The sequence below is a fragment of the Trichosurus vulpecula genome, chromosome 5, assembly GCF_011100635.1.
Source record: "Trichosurus vulpecula isolate mTriVul1 chromosome 5, mTriVul1.pri, whole genome shotgun sequence".
In the NCBI taxonomy this organism is placed as follows: Eukaryota; Metazoa; Chordata; class Mammalia; order Diprotodontia; family Phalangeridae; genus Trichosurus; species Trichosurus vulpecula.
Genome location: NC_050577.1, coordinates 54182698 through 54200442, shown reverse-complemented (window position 1 = coordinate 54200442; position 17745 = coordinate 54182698). Strand labels below are relative to the sequence as shown.

Below are 17745 nucleotides of genomic sequence, written 5' to 3'. Positions count from 1 at the left end.
CTGAATTTGAATCCTGGCTTTGCTGCTTATCACCTGTGTCTCTTCTGGCCTCCATTTTATTATCTGTAAAGTGAAGGAGTTAAGGTCTCATACAACTCTAAATGCTATGACTGTGAAATAGAGGAGGAAGGAGAGGACACTGCTGCCAGGCCATCAGCTCCAGCCTAGCCTTGATTGTAGGTCACCAGGTCAATCTCAATCCTATCTGCTTCCTGCAAAGCACAGGATTCAGAGTACTGGCCCAATGTTCTGTACCTTAGATACAACGATGAGGTCTGGACTCTAAAGGGTCATCAAAGAGGTTCCAAGAAATCTTGGGATGCTGACCCTCTAGGAATGGATATTTGCTGAGAAGGAAGCTTGGTCCCTGTCCTGCATTTCTGATTCCATTCTTCTAAAAATGACTATAACAAGATTAGCCTTTATATTCCCATAGTAATGTGGCTGTGTTTCTCTAGATCCACCTGTGCACTTGTGTCTTCAATGACTCAATGGACAAATACTCAGTAAGCATTGACAATGTGCTAAGTATTATATGCTAGGGTTATAAATAAATCGGATGAAGCAATGCCCGTTGACAATGAGCTTACATTCCAAATGAGGAGGCAAGTACATATCAAAATATATCTGCATAAACATAAAGTGAATAAATATTAATATGTACAAAGTAGTTATATATAAGGAAGTTTGGGAGAGAGGGTACTAGTGGATGGGGGCCTCAGGGACTTCATGCAGAGGATGATACTTGAGTTGCATCTTGAAGAGAAGGATTCATCAAGGAGATGGATCCATAGAAGTAAAATTTTTCACCTGTGGTGTTGTTGATAGGTGAGCTCTGATACACTGTATCTCTGTTAGAAGAGATTTGGGGGAAGTAGCCTTTTGAATTTCATATTCTTCCTAATCTCTATTAATTTTCTGGAAGAATAAGCTATTTTGAAAATGAAGATGTATTAACACGGGATTCTGGCCCTTTGGGGAAGAGGAGCAACATCTGAATTTCCCAAAACTTTCATCAAGAGGGTGGCTGAGAGTAAGTTACCAAGCAGAGCATCAATGTTGATATTGATGATACAGTTCAGGGGGACTAAAGATCGGAGGATGGAAGCAGGAACTGGCTTGACGATTTACCACATGAGTCTCCTAGAGCTAATGGTAGCTCCTGATTTATTGACTGGGGAACTCCTTTGCTAATAAGTCTTATAAAAATGTTTAGATCTTTGCAGATTTGAGTGAATGCTTAAATGTTCTACAGGAGTGGGAAACCTGCATCCTTGAGGCCACGTGTGGCCCTCTAGGTCCTCAACTGTGGCCCTTTAACTGAATCCAAACTTCACAGAACAAATCCCCTTAATAAAAGGATATGTTTTATAAAACTTAGACTCAGTCAAAAGGCCACACCCAAGGACCTAGAAGGCTACATGTGGCCTCAAGGTCACAGGTTCACCACCCCTATAAGAATCTAAGGTATCATGTACTAAGCTTATCATGTGAAAAAGTCATAGTCATTTTTCATCAATGTTGTTGGTGTGAAGAAAAGTATAATATAGTAGATGGAGAACTAATTTTGGCATCAGGATGATAGGTTCAAGCCCTGCCTCCATCACATGAATATGAGGTCACAGTTCTCAGTGAGTTGTTGGTCTGTGTCTTGGTGAGAGGAGTTTCCATGCCAGGGAGTTTCCATACTGTTACAATCATAGATCCAGATGCAAAATAAAATAAAATTCCACCAAAGATGCAAGGCAGGTCCTTAATCTTAGAGAAGCCAGATTCAGTCAATAATTTTCAGGTAAAATTCCAGTTATCTGTCATTTTCTTGCTTTTGTACATGATGAGAAATACTGGTTGTTCCATGAAAAGAAGCGATTTGATGATGATGATGATGGTGATGATGATGATGGTGATGATGATGGTGATGAAGAGTCAGAACATGCTGATGAAAAGTGAAAAATTCAGTAGAGATTTGCCTATGATATTTGAAATCATCCAGATTATGGGACTGAATTTTTCACTTTTTTTTTTCACACATCTGGGAATAGTTACAGTCAACAGTCACAGCCATCTCAAAAGAGCATGAGTGATATGTAGGAAATATAGACTATAAGTTACTTGAGGGCAAGGACCAGATAATTTTTATCACTGTATCCCCAGCGCCTTGTACACAGTAGGTGCTTAATAACTGCTTGTTAACTGATTGGCTGATGTAGGTTCTCAGAGGTTTCCATGGGGAGGCTGAGATGGAAGAACAGATTGATTGCTTGTGAACAGCACTGACATGGTTGGAAGTTCTCTAGTCATCATCATAGTGTCTTGAATCCTCTTCACTAACTTCCTCTTTTGCCACCCTCTGTTCTACAAGATCATGTCTTCATTCTTCAACAAGGCTATCTGTCCACAGATCCCTGTCTCTTGGGATATAGGTTTAACTCAATTATAACATTCCTGAGGCTATGAATGGCATCTCAAAACTTTTTGAAGTCCTCAGAGAACCTAGCACATAGTAGGTACACGATGAATATTTATTAGTTGGCCAAAATTTATGGAAATTTATTCAATTTATGGAGCATGGCAATATATACATATATATGTCTCTATCTAGATATATATCTATCTGCATGTATATTTCCATAGATTCCAATCCTACATCTGCGTGTCATGGTACAATGTTTTTGTTGTTTTTAATAGAGAAGAGATTGACTGTATCCCTGGTAGACTTAACTATGAAGATAAGTCAGAAGCAGAGTTATTTTCTTTGGTTCATGTGTATATGCAACTGGCTTCAATAGATCAGCCCAAACTACTCTTAGCTGATTAGACCTTGTCTTTTCCCACTCCAAGCCTGCTAGCTTGAGGCACAAGCTTCTGGTGGAAGATCCTTTAGAGGCTGTATGAATAGTCATCAAAGTAAGGACTGCTGTCTCTGATCTTGCCCCTTAGGGTTTTCACCTCCTGAGAAGGAACTTGATGTTTGTCTCTTCAGAGCATTTGGTGACAACTTTGCCATTTTAATTCAGACAAAAAGTTTGGCAGGATCTTAAATGATTCCTTACCATGTCAGATTCTCTCCCCACCCCCCGCTGCCATTTTAATCTATTTTCACTATTTATTTTATTCCTGTTTTAATATTATTTTATTCACTTAAATATTTTAAAATTATTCTTAATGCACTAACATAAGGGGGCTGATACACTAGGTCACCCATACCTCAAACAAAGAAATCCTGATGTTTTTCCTCCTCCTTTACCGACCCCACAGGTGTGTGTGGGATCATAGATCTAGAGCCAGAAAGGACCTCAGAGGCCATCTAATCCTCTGAGGCCCTCATTTAATATGGAAACTAAGGCCCAGGGTGGTTATATGACATGCCCAAAGTGATATAAGGTCCTTCATCACCAGAGCTAACATTCTTGTCACAGCACCCACTGTTATTCACTCTGAACAGATCTTCTGTCTCTCAGGTGGTCAACCTTGAGTTAAAAAGCGTCTCATGGGAAAGAGTTACAGACCCAAAGAAAAGAAACTCAGTCCAAAGACAGCTCAGGGACAATATGAGCACAGAGTTCCTTTTTTTAAAAAATCTATCTCAAGCCACCCAGCCCTTAAATGTGGAAACCTGTGAATTCTGTGTGGATCTGGAGGTTTACACATTTACAAACAACCAAATGAACTCAATCAATGGGTTATTTTTATTGACTGAATTCAGGAGGTTGTTTCCAAACCACCTAATTGCTTCATTCAGTTTTTAGTTCAATTGTTACTCAAGACAGTTTGTGTCTGTGGGAAAAGCTAGGGAGTAAAATCCAGATGACTGAAATATAGTTCCAGGTGTTCTTCATTGCCTGGAAAGTGGATATCAACAAAGCAATGCCTAAATGATGTCTGTTATTGAAAATTTATAGTCATCTCTATGTTCATGTATTTGAAAAAGAGTTTACAATTGTGTTTAGAGGTTATTTCCCACAATAGCTTTCTGGGGGGGGGCGGGTAAGTCCTATGACATTTACCCCTTATAATTTTCCATATTTTCATTAATAAGAGTGAGGGTCCAAGAGACGGAAAAATGACAGTCTCAGAGTCCTAAAATGAATCAGTGGAAAAACAGAACTTAGTTTTAATTTGACTAATCAGATCATAGAGTTGAATTAGGATTTATGCATACAAAAACACCAAGTCAAATAAAATCTTGTCAGCCAAGGAAATTGTATATGTATGAGAGTTAAAATTACATTCAATAGATATTTATTGGGCACCTACTGTGTGTGAGGTATACAGCTCTTTTGATTGAACAGTTCTATTCGGGAGGTATTAAAGATAGGTAAAAAAACACAAACAAATGAATACCTTATTTGTCAATAATGAGATTTTCATACAGATTCTAATTTTGTGGTGTTATTTTTTTTAAAGAAGATCAATATTAAATAACATGTGAAATTGTTCTCTTTAATTTTTATGACAAAAATATTGTGTTCTATATTCCCTCATGGCTAACATAGGAATTTTCTAGAACAACCTATAAAATTCATGATTAAGCCAAGATGGCTTCATATGTTTGACCTCTGTGTTCTCTCATCTTGGGTAAAATACAGCACATATATCTCTTTCATTCTCTTGAAACTACTTTTATAAAAGTACAGTTTGAATACACATATGTTAGCCAATTACCTGGTCATTTCTTCCTCCAGAATTCTGGCTGGATTTAACATCGCCAAAGAAAAATTTACTAAATAAAAAGAAATTAACAGAAGACATTTTTAAAAGGTTGACCTACAAGACTGGCATTGATAGTTTCAAAATCACTGGCTATCACTATGTAAGTAAACACCATTCTCTATTTAAAAACAACAACAAGAACAAGAAAAGCAAACACCTGCTTAGGGTTTAAATACCTAAAAGATTCTACAATTTATGTTTTTCATGCAAAATTAAGTTTTCTCTTTGCAAATACAAGTTCACCATGAAGCAGTGAGCTCAAGGGTTTTAGGAAAAGATGTTACCATAGGCACAGAATAGGGAGGACAAAGCCTTCCTTGATTTTCCTATGCTATTTATTTGTGGTCTCTGTAGCTGTTTCCTAAGAAACTTCAAAAAAGCATCCCAGGGGATGGGGAGAAGTAGGGACATTGGTAGAAGAATGCATTGAACTATCACAGAAAGAAACAATAACTAATGATTTTTAACTCCCCTCACCTTACTGTAATTAAAAGGTAGCTTTCTTGGGGTTGGGGGTGGGAATGGGAGCTTTCCAAGCACTCTCCAGGCAATTTGTATTTGTATCTTTAATTTTTTACTCCCTTTCCTCCATATCATCCCTACCATACTTCACCTAGTGAGGTAGGAAGGGATAAGGTCATCAGAGATTGAAGTACGATAATGTAAGATGTGCTATGCCCAAAGGTAACAGCAATGACTTTATAAAGCACACAAGTCTACTGATTTTCCCATTCTGTATTGATAGAAGCTAAGAAGAATCTTAGCACTAGAAAGGACCATAGGTGAACACTAGATATCTAGGCCAAGACTTTTATTTTACAGGCAATGATACTGAAGGAGTTAAGTGACTTTCCCAAAGCTAACGTTTTTAAGTTAAGTAACTAAGCCCAAAGCAAACTAAACAGGAGATCTGAGATGAGAACTGAGTTCTCCTCTTCATATGTCATACAAAGAGGACAAGATCATAACTATTAATATGAGCAAATATGATGAGAATATTTTCTTATGGCATGTATTGCCATTCATGGTTATTGTGTCAGGTGGGTTTGCTAAGCTACTTTTTAAAAATTCCACTGCATAGTGGAAGGAAGAAAAAATTCAGAAATGAAAGTGACATAAAAGCAAATTATTAATAAACTGAGATTTATTTAAATAAGAACACTTCCTGGTTTTTATATTTTTAAGTCATCATTCAACAAATAGGTTAATGGTTTGTGTTCATACCTACTTCTTCCCCTTACCTCCAACTCCTTCACACACAAAAAAGAGATGTAGTGGGGGGAAAATACTAATATTTAAACCTAGGACAAAGCACTAGATGGGGTCCCTCCCCACTTAGGCTTCTCTTCAGCACTATCCTTTCTTCAGTGAAGCTGAACAACATGGAGAAAAGGTACCAGAAGGATGCTTTGCTTTTACTGTACTGTGATTTGACCCTGGTCAGACAGATCAGTTCAACATTGTTCCTTTGACATATGTAAATATTCCAGAGGTCACGTTCTCTGGCTACTCTGAAATTTTTCCAAAAGAGATAAGGCTGAAGTTTATTTAATCCTTAAACTCTTGCCAGGGTCTGCTGCCAGGCATGGTGTCTGCCATGATTTTTTGCCTCAGGATCATGACATCTTAGAGCTGTGAACAACTGAAGACTTCTGCTCATTAATTGAATTTTTCATATGCTAATAGGTCTAAGTGAAGCTAAAGAATCTTCTGATAGTCAACATCTCCCCATCCCCACCCACATAAATGGTAAGACTTTTAGGTAGAACTTCGAGATTGGTTAGGGAAGTAGTGTGACAGAGCAAGAAGTGCTTGGGGTTGAATTCGGGCTTTACCTATGTCATCTACGTCACCATGGGCAAGTGACTTTAACCTCTCTGAGCCTCAGTTTCCTCATCTGTAAAACAGCAATATCAGTATTCTGCAGATGTCACAGGGTTGTTGTAAGGAAAGGCTTTGGTCTATCGCAAAGTATTAGTCATGTGAGTTATTATTCTCATTATTTCTGCTCTTGTTTGTTCTAGCTCTGAGTGCTTATTACCTAAATTGGTTAGCCTGCCACCTGTGCCCTGTCAAAAATCAGATTGACAACTGGCTACCTGAGAGAAGAAGAGATGAGCAGGAATTCTGAAACCATGGCATTCTGAAGAAGCATGGGGACCAGACCATGAGAAATCTCCATGTTGACATACTGCCTCTGCCAGTCTAGAGGAACCCGAAGAGAACGAATGACTCCTTCCTCTCTTCCTAACAAAAGGATCCCAATTCATTCAGTGACAGTTTCATAGCTAGGAATGCTTCTTGGAGACAAGCTTTGACACTGATCTGCTAATTTAGGGATTTTGCAAACCCAGAAGAGTGGAAAGCCAGGGAGTAGCTATGGGTCATAGCGTATCTCCCTTAACTGCTTAAGTCTGGGCTTTTACATACAGCCAGATGAGCCCCAAGTACCATGGAAATTTGGAGGCAGAACCTGGTGGCAATAACCACACAAGGTTACACAACACATATAGAGCTTTACTGTGGGGAGACCATCCCCTTTTGGTAACTACATTCTCACTCTAGAACTTTCCTGGGGCCTTCTTGCTCTAGAATCTCCCTCCTTCATGCTGACCCCTTTCAACCACTGACAAATTCCTTCTGAGACCTCCATTTTGGGGACAGGCTCAGGTTGGTCATGCTTCATTCCCCACCTGGTGGGCTTCATTCCATGCCATGAAGGTGCCTTCAAAGGTACTTTCCCTTCCCACCCCTACTTTTCAGGTTTCTTTTGGGGGGGGTGCTATCTTCTACCATTTAAATGTAAGCTCTTTGAAGACAGGAGCTGTGATTCTTTTTGCTTACATTTGTACCCACAGCACTTAGCACAAGGTCTGGCACATAGTAAGCACTTAATAATGCTTGTCGCTTTACTTATATGTTTCCATCTTTATCTAAGTATCCGATCAAAATGAACGATCTGCTCATCCAGCTCTAAAAACTGCAACACTCATGCTTGCATAATGTGCACCAATAATTAAGTCCTTTTATAAGTATATCTGCCAACCACTGGAAGAGTATAAAAGTATTCTTAAAATGATGACCAAAATCACTATCCACCTAGAATAACCTAATGAATCTAGATTCATAGAGTTGTTTGTCATCTTGGCATAAAACCTATGGTCAAACTATTCTGGAAAAGGGTCTTTTGTCTCCAAGCATGTTGCTTGTAGTGAGTGGTACCATGTTAGAAAAGCAGGCTACTGGTTTTGATTATCTACATAATTGTAGTTGCATATATTTGGCATAGAGGTTAATAGTCTCCCGGAATCCCCACGAAATCATTTGGTTTCATGGTACTACTGCCCTTGTGGTTCTGAAAGGGGAACACTTTATATGTGGTACCTTCACAACTGAGTTATTTACCAATGGAAGCAAATCATCCCTGTCATCAAGTCATGTTAACAAGGATTGGCTTGTCTCACAAATTGCAATTCGGTGTCAGTCTACCAAATAACTTAAAACTTTCTTCAGCATTCCCTTCCTCTTTGTCTTTCATGAACTCTCCTGCTAGTCTGAAATTCAAGTGATGAGATCATCACGGCATTCTCTGTTTGGGATGAGCAGAAAAACCAAGTATCTCATCTGTCTACAATCATACTCAAGTCTCCTCAGGCATCATCTACCTACTATCCTGTCTTTTCTCTTCCTCTTTACTTCTAAACATCATGAAATATTGTCTACACCAAATTCCTCAATGCCACTTTTTCGTCAGACTTTCAAATCTAATGGGCCTTTTTTCAGTCCCCTCATCTTCCTTGACCTCTCTGCAACTTGTGATCACTATCTCCCACTAGCAAATCTTTCTTCCTTTGACTTTAGGCATTAAACTCTCGTGGCACTTCTCCTATGATTCAATATTTCTCTGTCTCTTTTGTTAACTCATCTTTTGACAACCCTTAATGAGAGCGTCCCCTAGGGAACCTTCCTTGGCTCATCCTTTCTTCTACCTATCCTTTCTTTCTTGGTAATCTTATTCACTCTTGAGGCTTCAACTATCATCAGTATGTAGATGACTCAAAGTCTGTAGTTCTACCTCACTGTGGTATTCCACATCTGAATTTCCATATAAGTATCATATAAATAAGAACTATTAGAGTGTATGCTCCATGAGGTCAGGTATTGTTTTGTCTCAGCTTTGTTTCTCCTCTAATATATGGAACAACACTCCGCATACAGCTGGCATTAAATGTTTATTGAACTGAAAACAAGGGTTTGCCTAAATAAGTAATTAGAATATAATCAAATACTATCAGGAAAAGGAACTTGAGGATCTAAAACATTCTGAGTCACTTCCCAACACTAGTCCACAAAGCACCTCAGAGCCCAGAACCAGAGAAAAGGCACATGTGTATGAATTTCTATGTATATGAAACCTAGTTGAAACAAATAGGCAGTTCCATTGACATCCTCCTAGACCACACTAGACTGGTGTTGATGATGACCTCATTAGCTCTTTCCAAGAAAGGCCTCTACTTGAGTTTGTCTAAATTGCAAATCACTGGCACCTACCAAATCATGCAGATCCAGTTACAATAATAGCTCACTTTTAAGAAATTGAGGCTCAGAGAGGTTAAGAAATCTTAACCAAAAAACTGGGAAGAAAAACCATCTTTCAGGCCCGAATTTAAATCCAGTACCGAATGTAGCACCTTGCATATAGTAGGAACTTAATGCTTATTGATCGATCGATTAATATTCCTTCTACTATACTATCCTGCCTCCAACTGCAGTTGGAATCCAGTGAAAAATTGCTGAGCTGATTTGAATATTTAGTTAAGGTAGAAGTATTCTAGTTTGATGATGAACAATCGCTGAATTGGTGAATTTATCAAGGCTGAAATCACACACCATGGTCATCTTTGGATACTCAATCAACCCAGCCTATCTTTGTTACTCCCCACACTCAAAACTCTTTGTGTTTGTTGTATTGTCATACTGTCTTTGATTTCATAAGAAAAAAAGTAACAAGTGAACCACCTTGCTGCTAGTCTGGATTAAAATATTTTAGATCTCTGTGCAGCTGAAAGTCTGATAGAAATAACAAAATATCAAGCTCTAGCCAAAATTTGTAGGGAGACAGCATGGAAATAATGGATGTAGAGGCAGGAGGCCCAGGTTTTAACTCCCAAACTCCTGGGTCTGGCACTTAGTACCTTAGTAACCATGGGCAAGTTACCATGACTGAGCCTCCAGGAGTTCTCTTAATTCTTTACATTATAGATGGCTTTCATTCTGCATGGGTAGAGGGAGTTTCCCAACCAACAAAATCACAGGTCCTTAATATCTGGATGTATCCATATCTATTCTTAGATATGTTTCAAACCCTTTTTGATTGAAAGTCCCATTTATGAGTATTATATATAGATCATATGTATATACACACATACATATAAATGTCTGTGTGTGTGCATGTGTATATGTGTGTATATGTACAGGTTATATATACATAAGTGTGCATGTGTATTGTATGTATATGTATACAAGTATATATGTGTATGTATATATGTGTGTTTGTGTGTGTATATGTATATATGTATATACACATACATGTGAAACATATGTATATATATGAGACAAACCAACCTCTCTCACTCTTTTTCTAAATAAGGGAATCTCTTATTTTACACAAGAAACTGTCATTTATTCCTTTGTAGCAATATAACTAGACTTTCAGTCCTTTGGGGGAGTTTGAAAAAAAAATGGGAAAATCCCTTTTCTTATTTCCTAAAGCCATGGTCTTATATTGATCCCACCTGTAGGGTGAGTGAATTTTGGCTTTGGTTTCAGTGGCCATATTCTATTCTACATGACAAAGTAATTGATTTAAAAGGTTCCTGCCTTCCCAACACATTTCATGTGTTCCTCCTAAATCAAGTTTATACAATGATATGCAAATCCTATCACAATTCACTGAAACACAAGTTCGGAGAACATTTTTAAAACGTGTTTGCACACTGAACAGCTTGGATTTTCTAAGGCTACTTAAACTGGGCTCCTAAACAGAGTCAATATTGACCACATCTATGCAAACAAGCTGTGCTTATTGAACAAATCCATCCATTGAATGTCCTTAGATAACTAAGGTCTTCAAAAATGTGAGCCAAGTCCTGCAGAACACTGAGAACTCTTATCAAATGCCAAACATCATTTATAGTGGAAAGCTATTTCTCCTCCATCAATCTGTTTTCTTCCTACACTCAACCATCCCTTCAGTATACCCAATTCCAGAAAGTTTGATGGTTTCATGAAAGCCCAGCAGGCTTTGCATAAAGCACTGGAATCTTTCGCATCACAGTATTTGGCCAATCTGAAGAATAATTCACTACACAGAAACCTCACTAAAAAACAAACAAAACAATCCTTAGGGAAGGGGTTCCTAATCTGGGATCTGTGAACTTATTCCTTTAAAAAATATCTTGATAACTATATTTCAATGTAATTGGTTTGCTTTGTAATCCTATATTTTTTTTATATATCTAAGAACATTATTCTGAGAAGGGCTCCATAGGACTCACTAGGCTAAAAAATGGTTTCAAGACTCACAAAAAAATTAAGGACTACCTTAGGGATTCAAGTTATGAGGTAAAACTATCTCATTTACTTTGGTAGTTAAATGGTATGGGGTCCAGGGGAAATCAGCCTGATTCTGATTCTGTTTCTTTACCTACTTAAAGTTTCTCTATATGTCTGATTGAGCAAAAAATTGGAGTCTAAAAATGGGCAAGAATACTTTATCACCATAATAAGCTAAGGACTAATGTCATGCAAAAAATACATTCAGTATCATAAGCATTTAATATTTGTTTTTTCATAATGTTCTGGAAGTTGCATAACTATATAGAACATGTTTAAAACAACAATGACAGAAACACTGTCCTCAAGTAGAATGACTTCTAAAATTTTCACGCTAGACCCCCTTAAATAATGGACTGAAAATTTTTCCTCCCTTGAAGAAAATGTACCAGCAAAGTTTGTTTGTTACTTGTTCATTCCTCCGCTCACCCATTAACCCATTCATCCATTCATTTATTTTTAAATCAAAGTAAAATAGAGTTACTTTTATTTAGGATGTTTCCTGAAGACCTGACAACATCCCTTGTGAAATCTAGGAAAGGCCAGGAGTATGACCAAACCAAGTTGGCAAATCACTGCAAATAGCTGGTGACAATAGAAATAAAAACCTATTCTTTCAATCAGGGAAATGAATAATTCAACTAAGAAAACCAGGGCAATGCTTACCTGGAAAAGAAAAGTTTCCTGCAGTATTTACAAAGCTATCTGTCATATCTCCAAATACTATCATCATAAGCGGGAGACCCGAACCATGAGCAATGGCCATGATAGTGCCCAGCACCATAAATAATTTATCTTTCCAATCAGAATATCGAAACTGAAAAAAAATAAGAAAGGAAACAATTCAATTTGTGAAATGGAATTGTCTCATTTTCCATAAATACAGAACCTCAAAATTGGAAAAAATCTCAGAGGCCACCTGGCTGAACTGGTACCTGACAAGAATCCTTTCTACAACTGTCAATAAGTAGTCATCCAGACCTCAGGTAGAAACTTCAAATGAGAGGGAATCCACTCTTTCCAGTGGCAGTCCATTTCACTTTTTATTATTGTTCGGTTGTGTCTGACTCTTGGTGACCCCATTTGGGGTTTTGCTGCAAAACAGGCTGGAATGGTTTGCCATTTCCTTCTCCAACTCATTTTGCAACTGAGGAAACTGAGGCAAACAGGGTTAAATGACTTGCCCAGGGTCACACAGCTGGTAAGTGTCTGAGGTCAAATTTGAACTCAGGTCTTCCTGACTCCAGGCCTAGCACACTATCCATTGTACCACCTCACAGCCCAATTTCACTTTTTTTTTCAGGTTTTTTTTTTTTTTTGGCAGGGCAATTGGGGTTAAGTGACTCGCCCAAGGTCGCACAGCTAGTACGTGTGTCAAGTGTCTGAGGCCGGATTTGAACTCAGGTCCTCCTGACTCCAGGGCCGGTGCTCTACTCACTGCACCATCTAGCCGCCCCCCCAATTTCACTTTTAACTAAATCTAATTGCTAACAGAGGTATGCTCTTTGCAATGGCCAAGTTAGGTTTGGGATGATCTCAAAAGAGACTTGTCTGGGAGAAGACTCCATGATTGAGTCTATTCTAAGTAAACCTACACTTTTGTTCTGGATCAGGGGGTTCCACGTGTGACAAAAGCCTTGTTAGGTCATTCTTCTCAGCCCCAGATTCCTCATTAACAAATTAGATAATATTTATAATGCCTTAGAACGGTGCCTGTCACATAGGAGGAACTTAATACAGGCTTATTCCCTTCCCCTTTGTCTATACAATGAGGACAATGATATATGTATTACCAATCTCTCAGGGTTGTTGTGAAGAAGGTATTTTGCAGACCTCAAAGCGATGCAAGTGGGAGTTGTGATTGTGTTTGTACCACATAAAAGGAAAACTCAGAACTGCCTCGGGAAGGGAATACACAGAGGACTGGAATCTGAGCATCTGTGGGCTCTTAGTAAGCCGAGAAGCTAGGCTGGGTGGAAAATCACTTACACTGCCTGGCAATTGGCAGCTGAAGGCAGCCTAGGGCACACAGGGTCTGAAGCCACAAAATGGCTCTAATGCCAGAACAAACATAAATAGGTGACTAATGAGAATTTCCTAGACACTATGCATTTCACTTTTCTTTAATCAGGATTACAGGTTAGGAGACCGATACCAGTGGGACCCCCAAAGTAACTAGCCATGGGGCTATAAAAGGTGAGGAATTAGGGAAGATGTGAGAGTAACTTCGAGGGGGCAGAAGTCCTCAAACTGAGTAATGCCCCTAAATAGCCTAAGTGAGCCTGATCTGTCTCTTACACTTGCTCTATATGGGGTATATTTAGAAAGTGAAACTACCTAATCTGTGTTGTCTAAATGTCTTCAAAAAGCAATAATTTTTTGGCGGGGGGGAGGGTTGTCCAAACTCATGATTTCATTGATATGGGAAACTCCCAGGGTGTCAACTCATCTGTAATTTATAGTCTTAAAAGCAAGATGTGAAAGATGAATGGCCCTGGAATCCAGAGGACTGGGTTCAAAATCCACCTCTGATGCAGACTACCTGTGTGACCTTGATATTTAATTTCCCTGGGCCTCCATCCTCTCATCTTTAAAAGGAGGGACTGGGACTAAATGGTCCCTGTTGTTGTTCAGTCATATCCGACTCTTTGTGACCCCATTTGGGGTTTTCTTGACAAAGATACCAGGGTGGTTTGTCATTTCCTTCTCCAGTTCATTTTACAGACAGGAAAGTGAGGCAAACAGGGTTAGGTGACTTACCCAGAGTCACAGAGCTAGTAAGTGTCTGAGGCCGGATTTGAACTCATGAAGATGAGTCTTCCTGACTCCTGACTATCTGCTGTGACACCTGGCTGCTGTCATCTTAGACACAAAGCCACTGGATGAATTCCCACAGCCAGTGAGTGTTCAAGGCAGGCTTGAACCTATGTCTTCTTAGGGACAAAGCCTCTCTCCACAGCAATATGATACTTCTCTGGTAATTATGGTATTTGATCTAACCTCTTGCTCAGGAGCTGAATCGAGCATTTAGGCTTATTTTATCTGTCCAGATAATATTACTACTGCTAAAGCACTGAAAATTACTTTCTGTTGGGGCTGAGGTGTTAACAGTCCAGCATTTTGGCTGAAGCTTTCGCAATAAGAAATAAGGGTTTCAAAGGTTAGTGATAACAGGCGACAATACTTGATGCCGGGAAACCTAGAGATAAGGGCAGTTTACTAAAGTCTCAGTTACAACAGGGATCTTTTGGCCCTTGCAGACAGAAACCCCATCCTTTTTTGCCACATCTTTCTGTCTGTATGGATGTACTGTAACCTTTTCACGACAATCTTTTAAAATGATTGTTTCTTTCTCCCTTCCCTCTTCTTTCCTTCTGTGGCTACAGTTCCTCTTTTTGTGCTTCTCTTTGTAAAGAAATGGGTGTCTTGCTGAACATGGGGGCTGAAAATGGGGTCAATGGCGTAAATATGAGGCTCTCTGGGCCTGCTTAGTGGAATGGACCAAGAGAAACTAGCTTAAGCTAAATTTCCAGCATGAGGATTTATTGTACCTTCTCCATTATCTATGAATTTACTCATTCCTGTTAATCAACTCATCTTGCATTCACTCTATCTTTCCTGAGAGGTCAGGGTCAGGGGAGGAAGGTTTCCCCTATTTGTGACTGGCTAGAGGTGTCACAGACTTTGGGAGAATTAGAGAGTACTATTGAGAATAAGTCACAACATCTGACCTTTGAGCAGGCAGAATGATGAACTGGGTGATGGGACATTTTGCCTTGACCTAGATTAGGCTGTGTTAGCAGCTCAACTCTTCACAACCTGGCTTCTCTTCCTACCTTTCCAGCCTTCCACTTTCTTCCCCTCCTCACGCCCTACAATCTAGCCCCACTGGCCTATTTGCTGTTCCTCAATCCCCAACGCCATCTCCAGGCTCTGTGCTCTCTTTGTCCTCCTTGCCTGGAGTGTTCTTTCTCCTTTCCTCTTCTGAGATCCCCTTTTCATTGCTTCTGGGGACCCCGAGGATTGGTTCGCTTGATTTCCTGTCAACTTCCCCTAACAGCTGTTTTAAATCAGCCTCTCTTCTCCCCTGGGACAGTATTGTGCTGAACTCAGTCTCATGGTTTCCTTCCCTATTCTCCATTCCCTGATGCAGGCAAAAACACCCTTCTGAGGTTGATTTCTTAGTCCACCCTCTACATCCCCCCAAAATGCTAATAAAAAGGGGAACAAAGACTTCTTAAAAAACACAATCCTTGGCTTCACCCCTCCCACCCCTTCTCTTTTCTTTTTTTCACTAAGACTGCAGAGAAAATTGCATGAGCTACTAATGAGTCTTTTGGGAATATTTGGTGACTGAAGTAAGATTAATCTTCATTTCAGAGTGAAAGCAGACAAAAGGCTGTCTGCAGTATTTTGAAATAGAAGCTGAGATGAGGGATGGTTCTTTATAAAGCATAGCTTTAGGACCTTGGAGCACATCAAGGAAGGAAGGAGAAACCTACTATGTGCCAGGTGCTATGCTAAGTGCTTTTATACCTATTATCTCAACTGTTCTGTGTATATATATATATGTAACTGTTCAATATATATTCAATATATATACAGCTGTTCAATATATATATTCAATATAACAATCTTGTTAGATAAGTACTATTATTATCTCCATTTTACAGTTGAGGAAACTAAAACAGACAGGAGTCACTTGCCCAGGGTAACAGAGCTAGTAAGTTTCTGAGGCTGAATTTGAATTCAGGTCTTCCTGACTTCAGGTCCAGTGTTCTATTCACTGCATCACCTAGTTGCCTCTAGCTAGGTAGTTTAAATGGCACATTTTACCAGTGAGATTCAGAGAGGGTTAAGTGACTTGTTCAAGGTCACATGAGTGGTCAGTGGCAGAACCAGGTCTTCTCCCTCTAATTCATCAATCTTTTCACTATCACAAATAATAAGTGGCAAGCAACAATAATTATAATAATCACCCTGTAGATAACTTATTTACTTAGAGCTGAATTCCAAATATAGGCTACGGGTAATGTAAGCTTACAGACTACTTCTTCACTTAAAGACCACTCTGATAGACCATCAACCTCTACACACAGAGTAGGTATAAGCATATCCACAGCTCTTACTGTTTAGTCAAAAGTCAACAAACATTTGTTAAGGGCACTTTACCAAGTATCGAGAGTACTTCCTGACCTCAAGAAGCTCCCATTCAAGGAGGCAACATGTAAATAAATAAATGCATACAAGATATATTCAATGTAAATGGAGGATAATCTTACAAGGAAAGCACTAATATCAGGGGAGAGCGGTAGAAGGGGGGATTTGAACTATCTTATTTAATTAGTTTTTTCTCCTAGTTCTATCCAAGTCAACAAATATTTGTTAACTACTTATTATGTGCAAGGCACACGGATAGGTGCTGAGGATGGGAATTCAAATCCAGTATTAGATACTTACAAGCTGTGTGACCCTGGGCATGTCACTTAACCTCTGTCTGCCTCAGCTAAAATCCCACCTTCTTTCCCAATTCCCTTTAATGCTAGTGCCTTCCTTCTGTAGACTCTTTGCATTACACTCTATCTTGCTTGTACATAGTTGGTTTGCCTGTGGTTTCCCCCATTAGACTGTGAGCTCCTTGAGAGCAGGGGCTGTCTTTTGCCTTTCTTTGTATCCTCAGCACTTAGCCCAGTGCCCGGCATGTAATAAATGTCTACTTGTTGATCATAATTTGACACTAAATAAATACCTAATGTGTATGAAAAGCAAAATTTTCAGGCATTAAACATAAGTGCATACATACAAAATACTATATAAATAGTATCAATTTTTGCACCCCTGCCCCTTCTCACTTCGCTGTGTTGGGCCACAGGCAGAGATCTACCTTGCTTACTCCTAGCACTAGCTATGGGCAATGCCTTAGCTCTAATGCCTGAAATATCCTCTTTTTGCCTTTTGAATGCCTACCCATACTTTAAAGTTCAGCTCAAATGTTACTTCCTCCAAGAAACTTTCTCTGCTCCATCTAGTTGTTAATGACCCCAACCCTCAGACTCAACTGGTTACTAGACTGTCTTTTGCCCATCTCTAATGCATTCGATATTGGGTATCATAGTTGTCCGTGTCATTGTCTTTTCCCCTCACTAGGCTGTAATATCCTAAGAGAGCCAGACTAGACTTCTCTAAGGTCTCTGTCAGACCTGAAATCTTATGCCAGCGCCCTCAAGAATCATAGGATTTTAGAGCTGTTGGAGACATCGGTGAACACCTAATTCAACTCTCTCAGGATATTATAGCCTAGTGAAGGGAAAAGAACCTTTTATCTCCTGAAGTGGCTAGCAGACAGCTCTGAACACAGTACTTTAAAATATGTTTGTCATGAGTCACTTAACCTCTGTCTGCCTCAGTTTCCTGAAA

The 17745-nt window shown here is 39.2% G+C and overlaps 1 protein-coding gene across 1 annotated transcript in view; it reads right to left on the bottom strand.

The window, feature by feature from the left end:
* The window catches only part of LOC118850266 (phosphatidylcholine translocator ABCB4-like), a 124237-nt gene that overhangs the window by 88859 nt on the left and 17633 nt on the right, over positions 1-17745 (bottom strand). The window contains exons 4-5 of the mRNA XM_036759530.1: positions 11995-12145; positions 4666-4723 (exon numbers count right to left, since the gene is read on the bottom strand). Of these exons, the coding sequence (XP_036615425.1) occupies positions 4666-4723; positions 11995-12145 (209 nt within the window). The remainder of the gene's footprint in view (positions 1-4665; positions 4724-11994; positions 12146-17745) is intronic.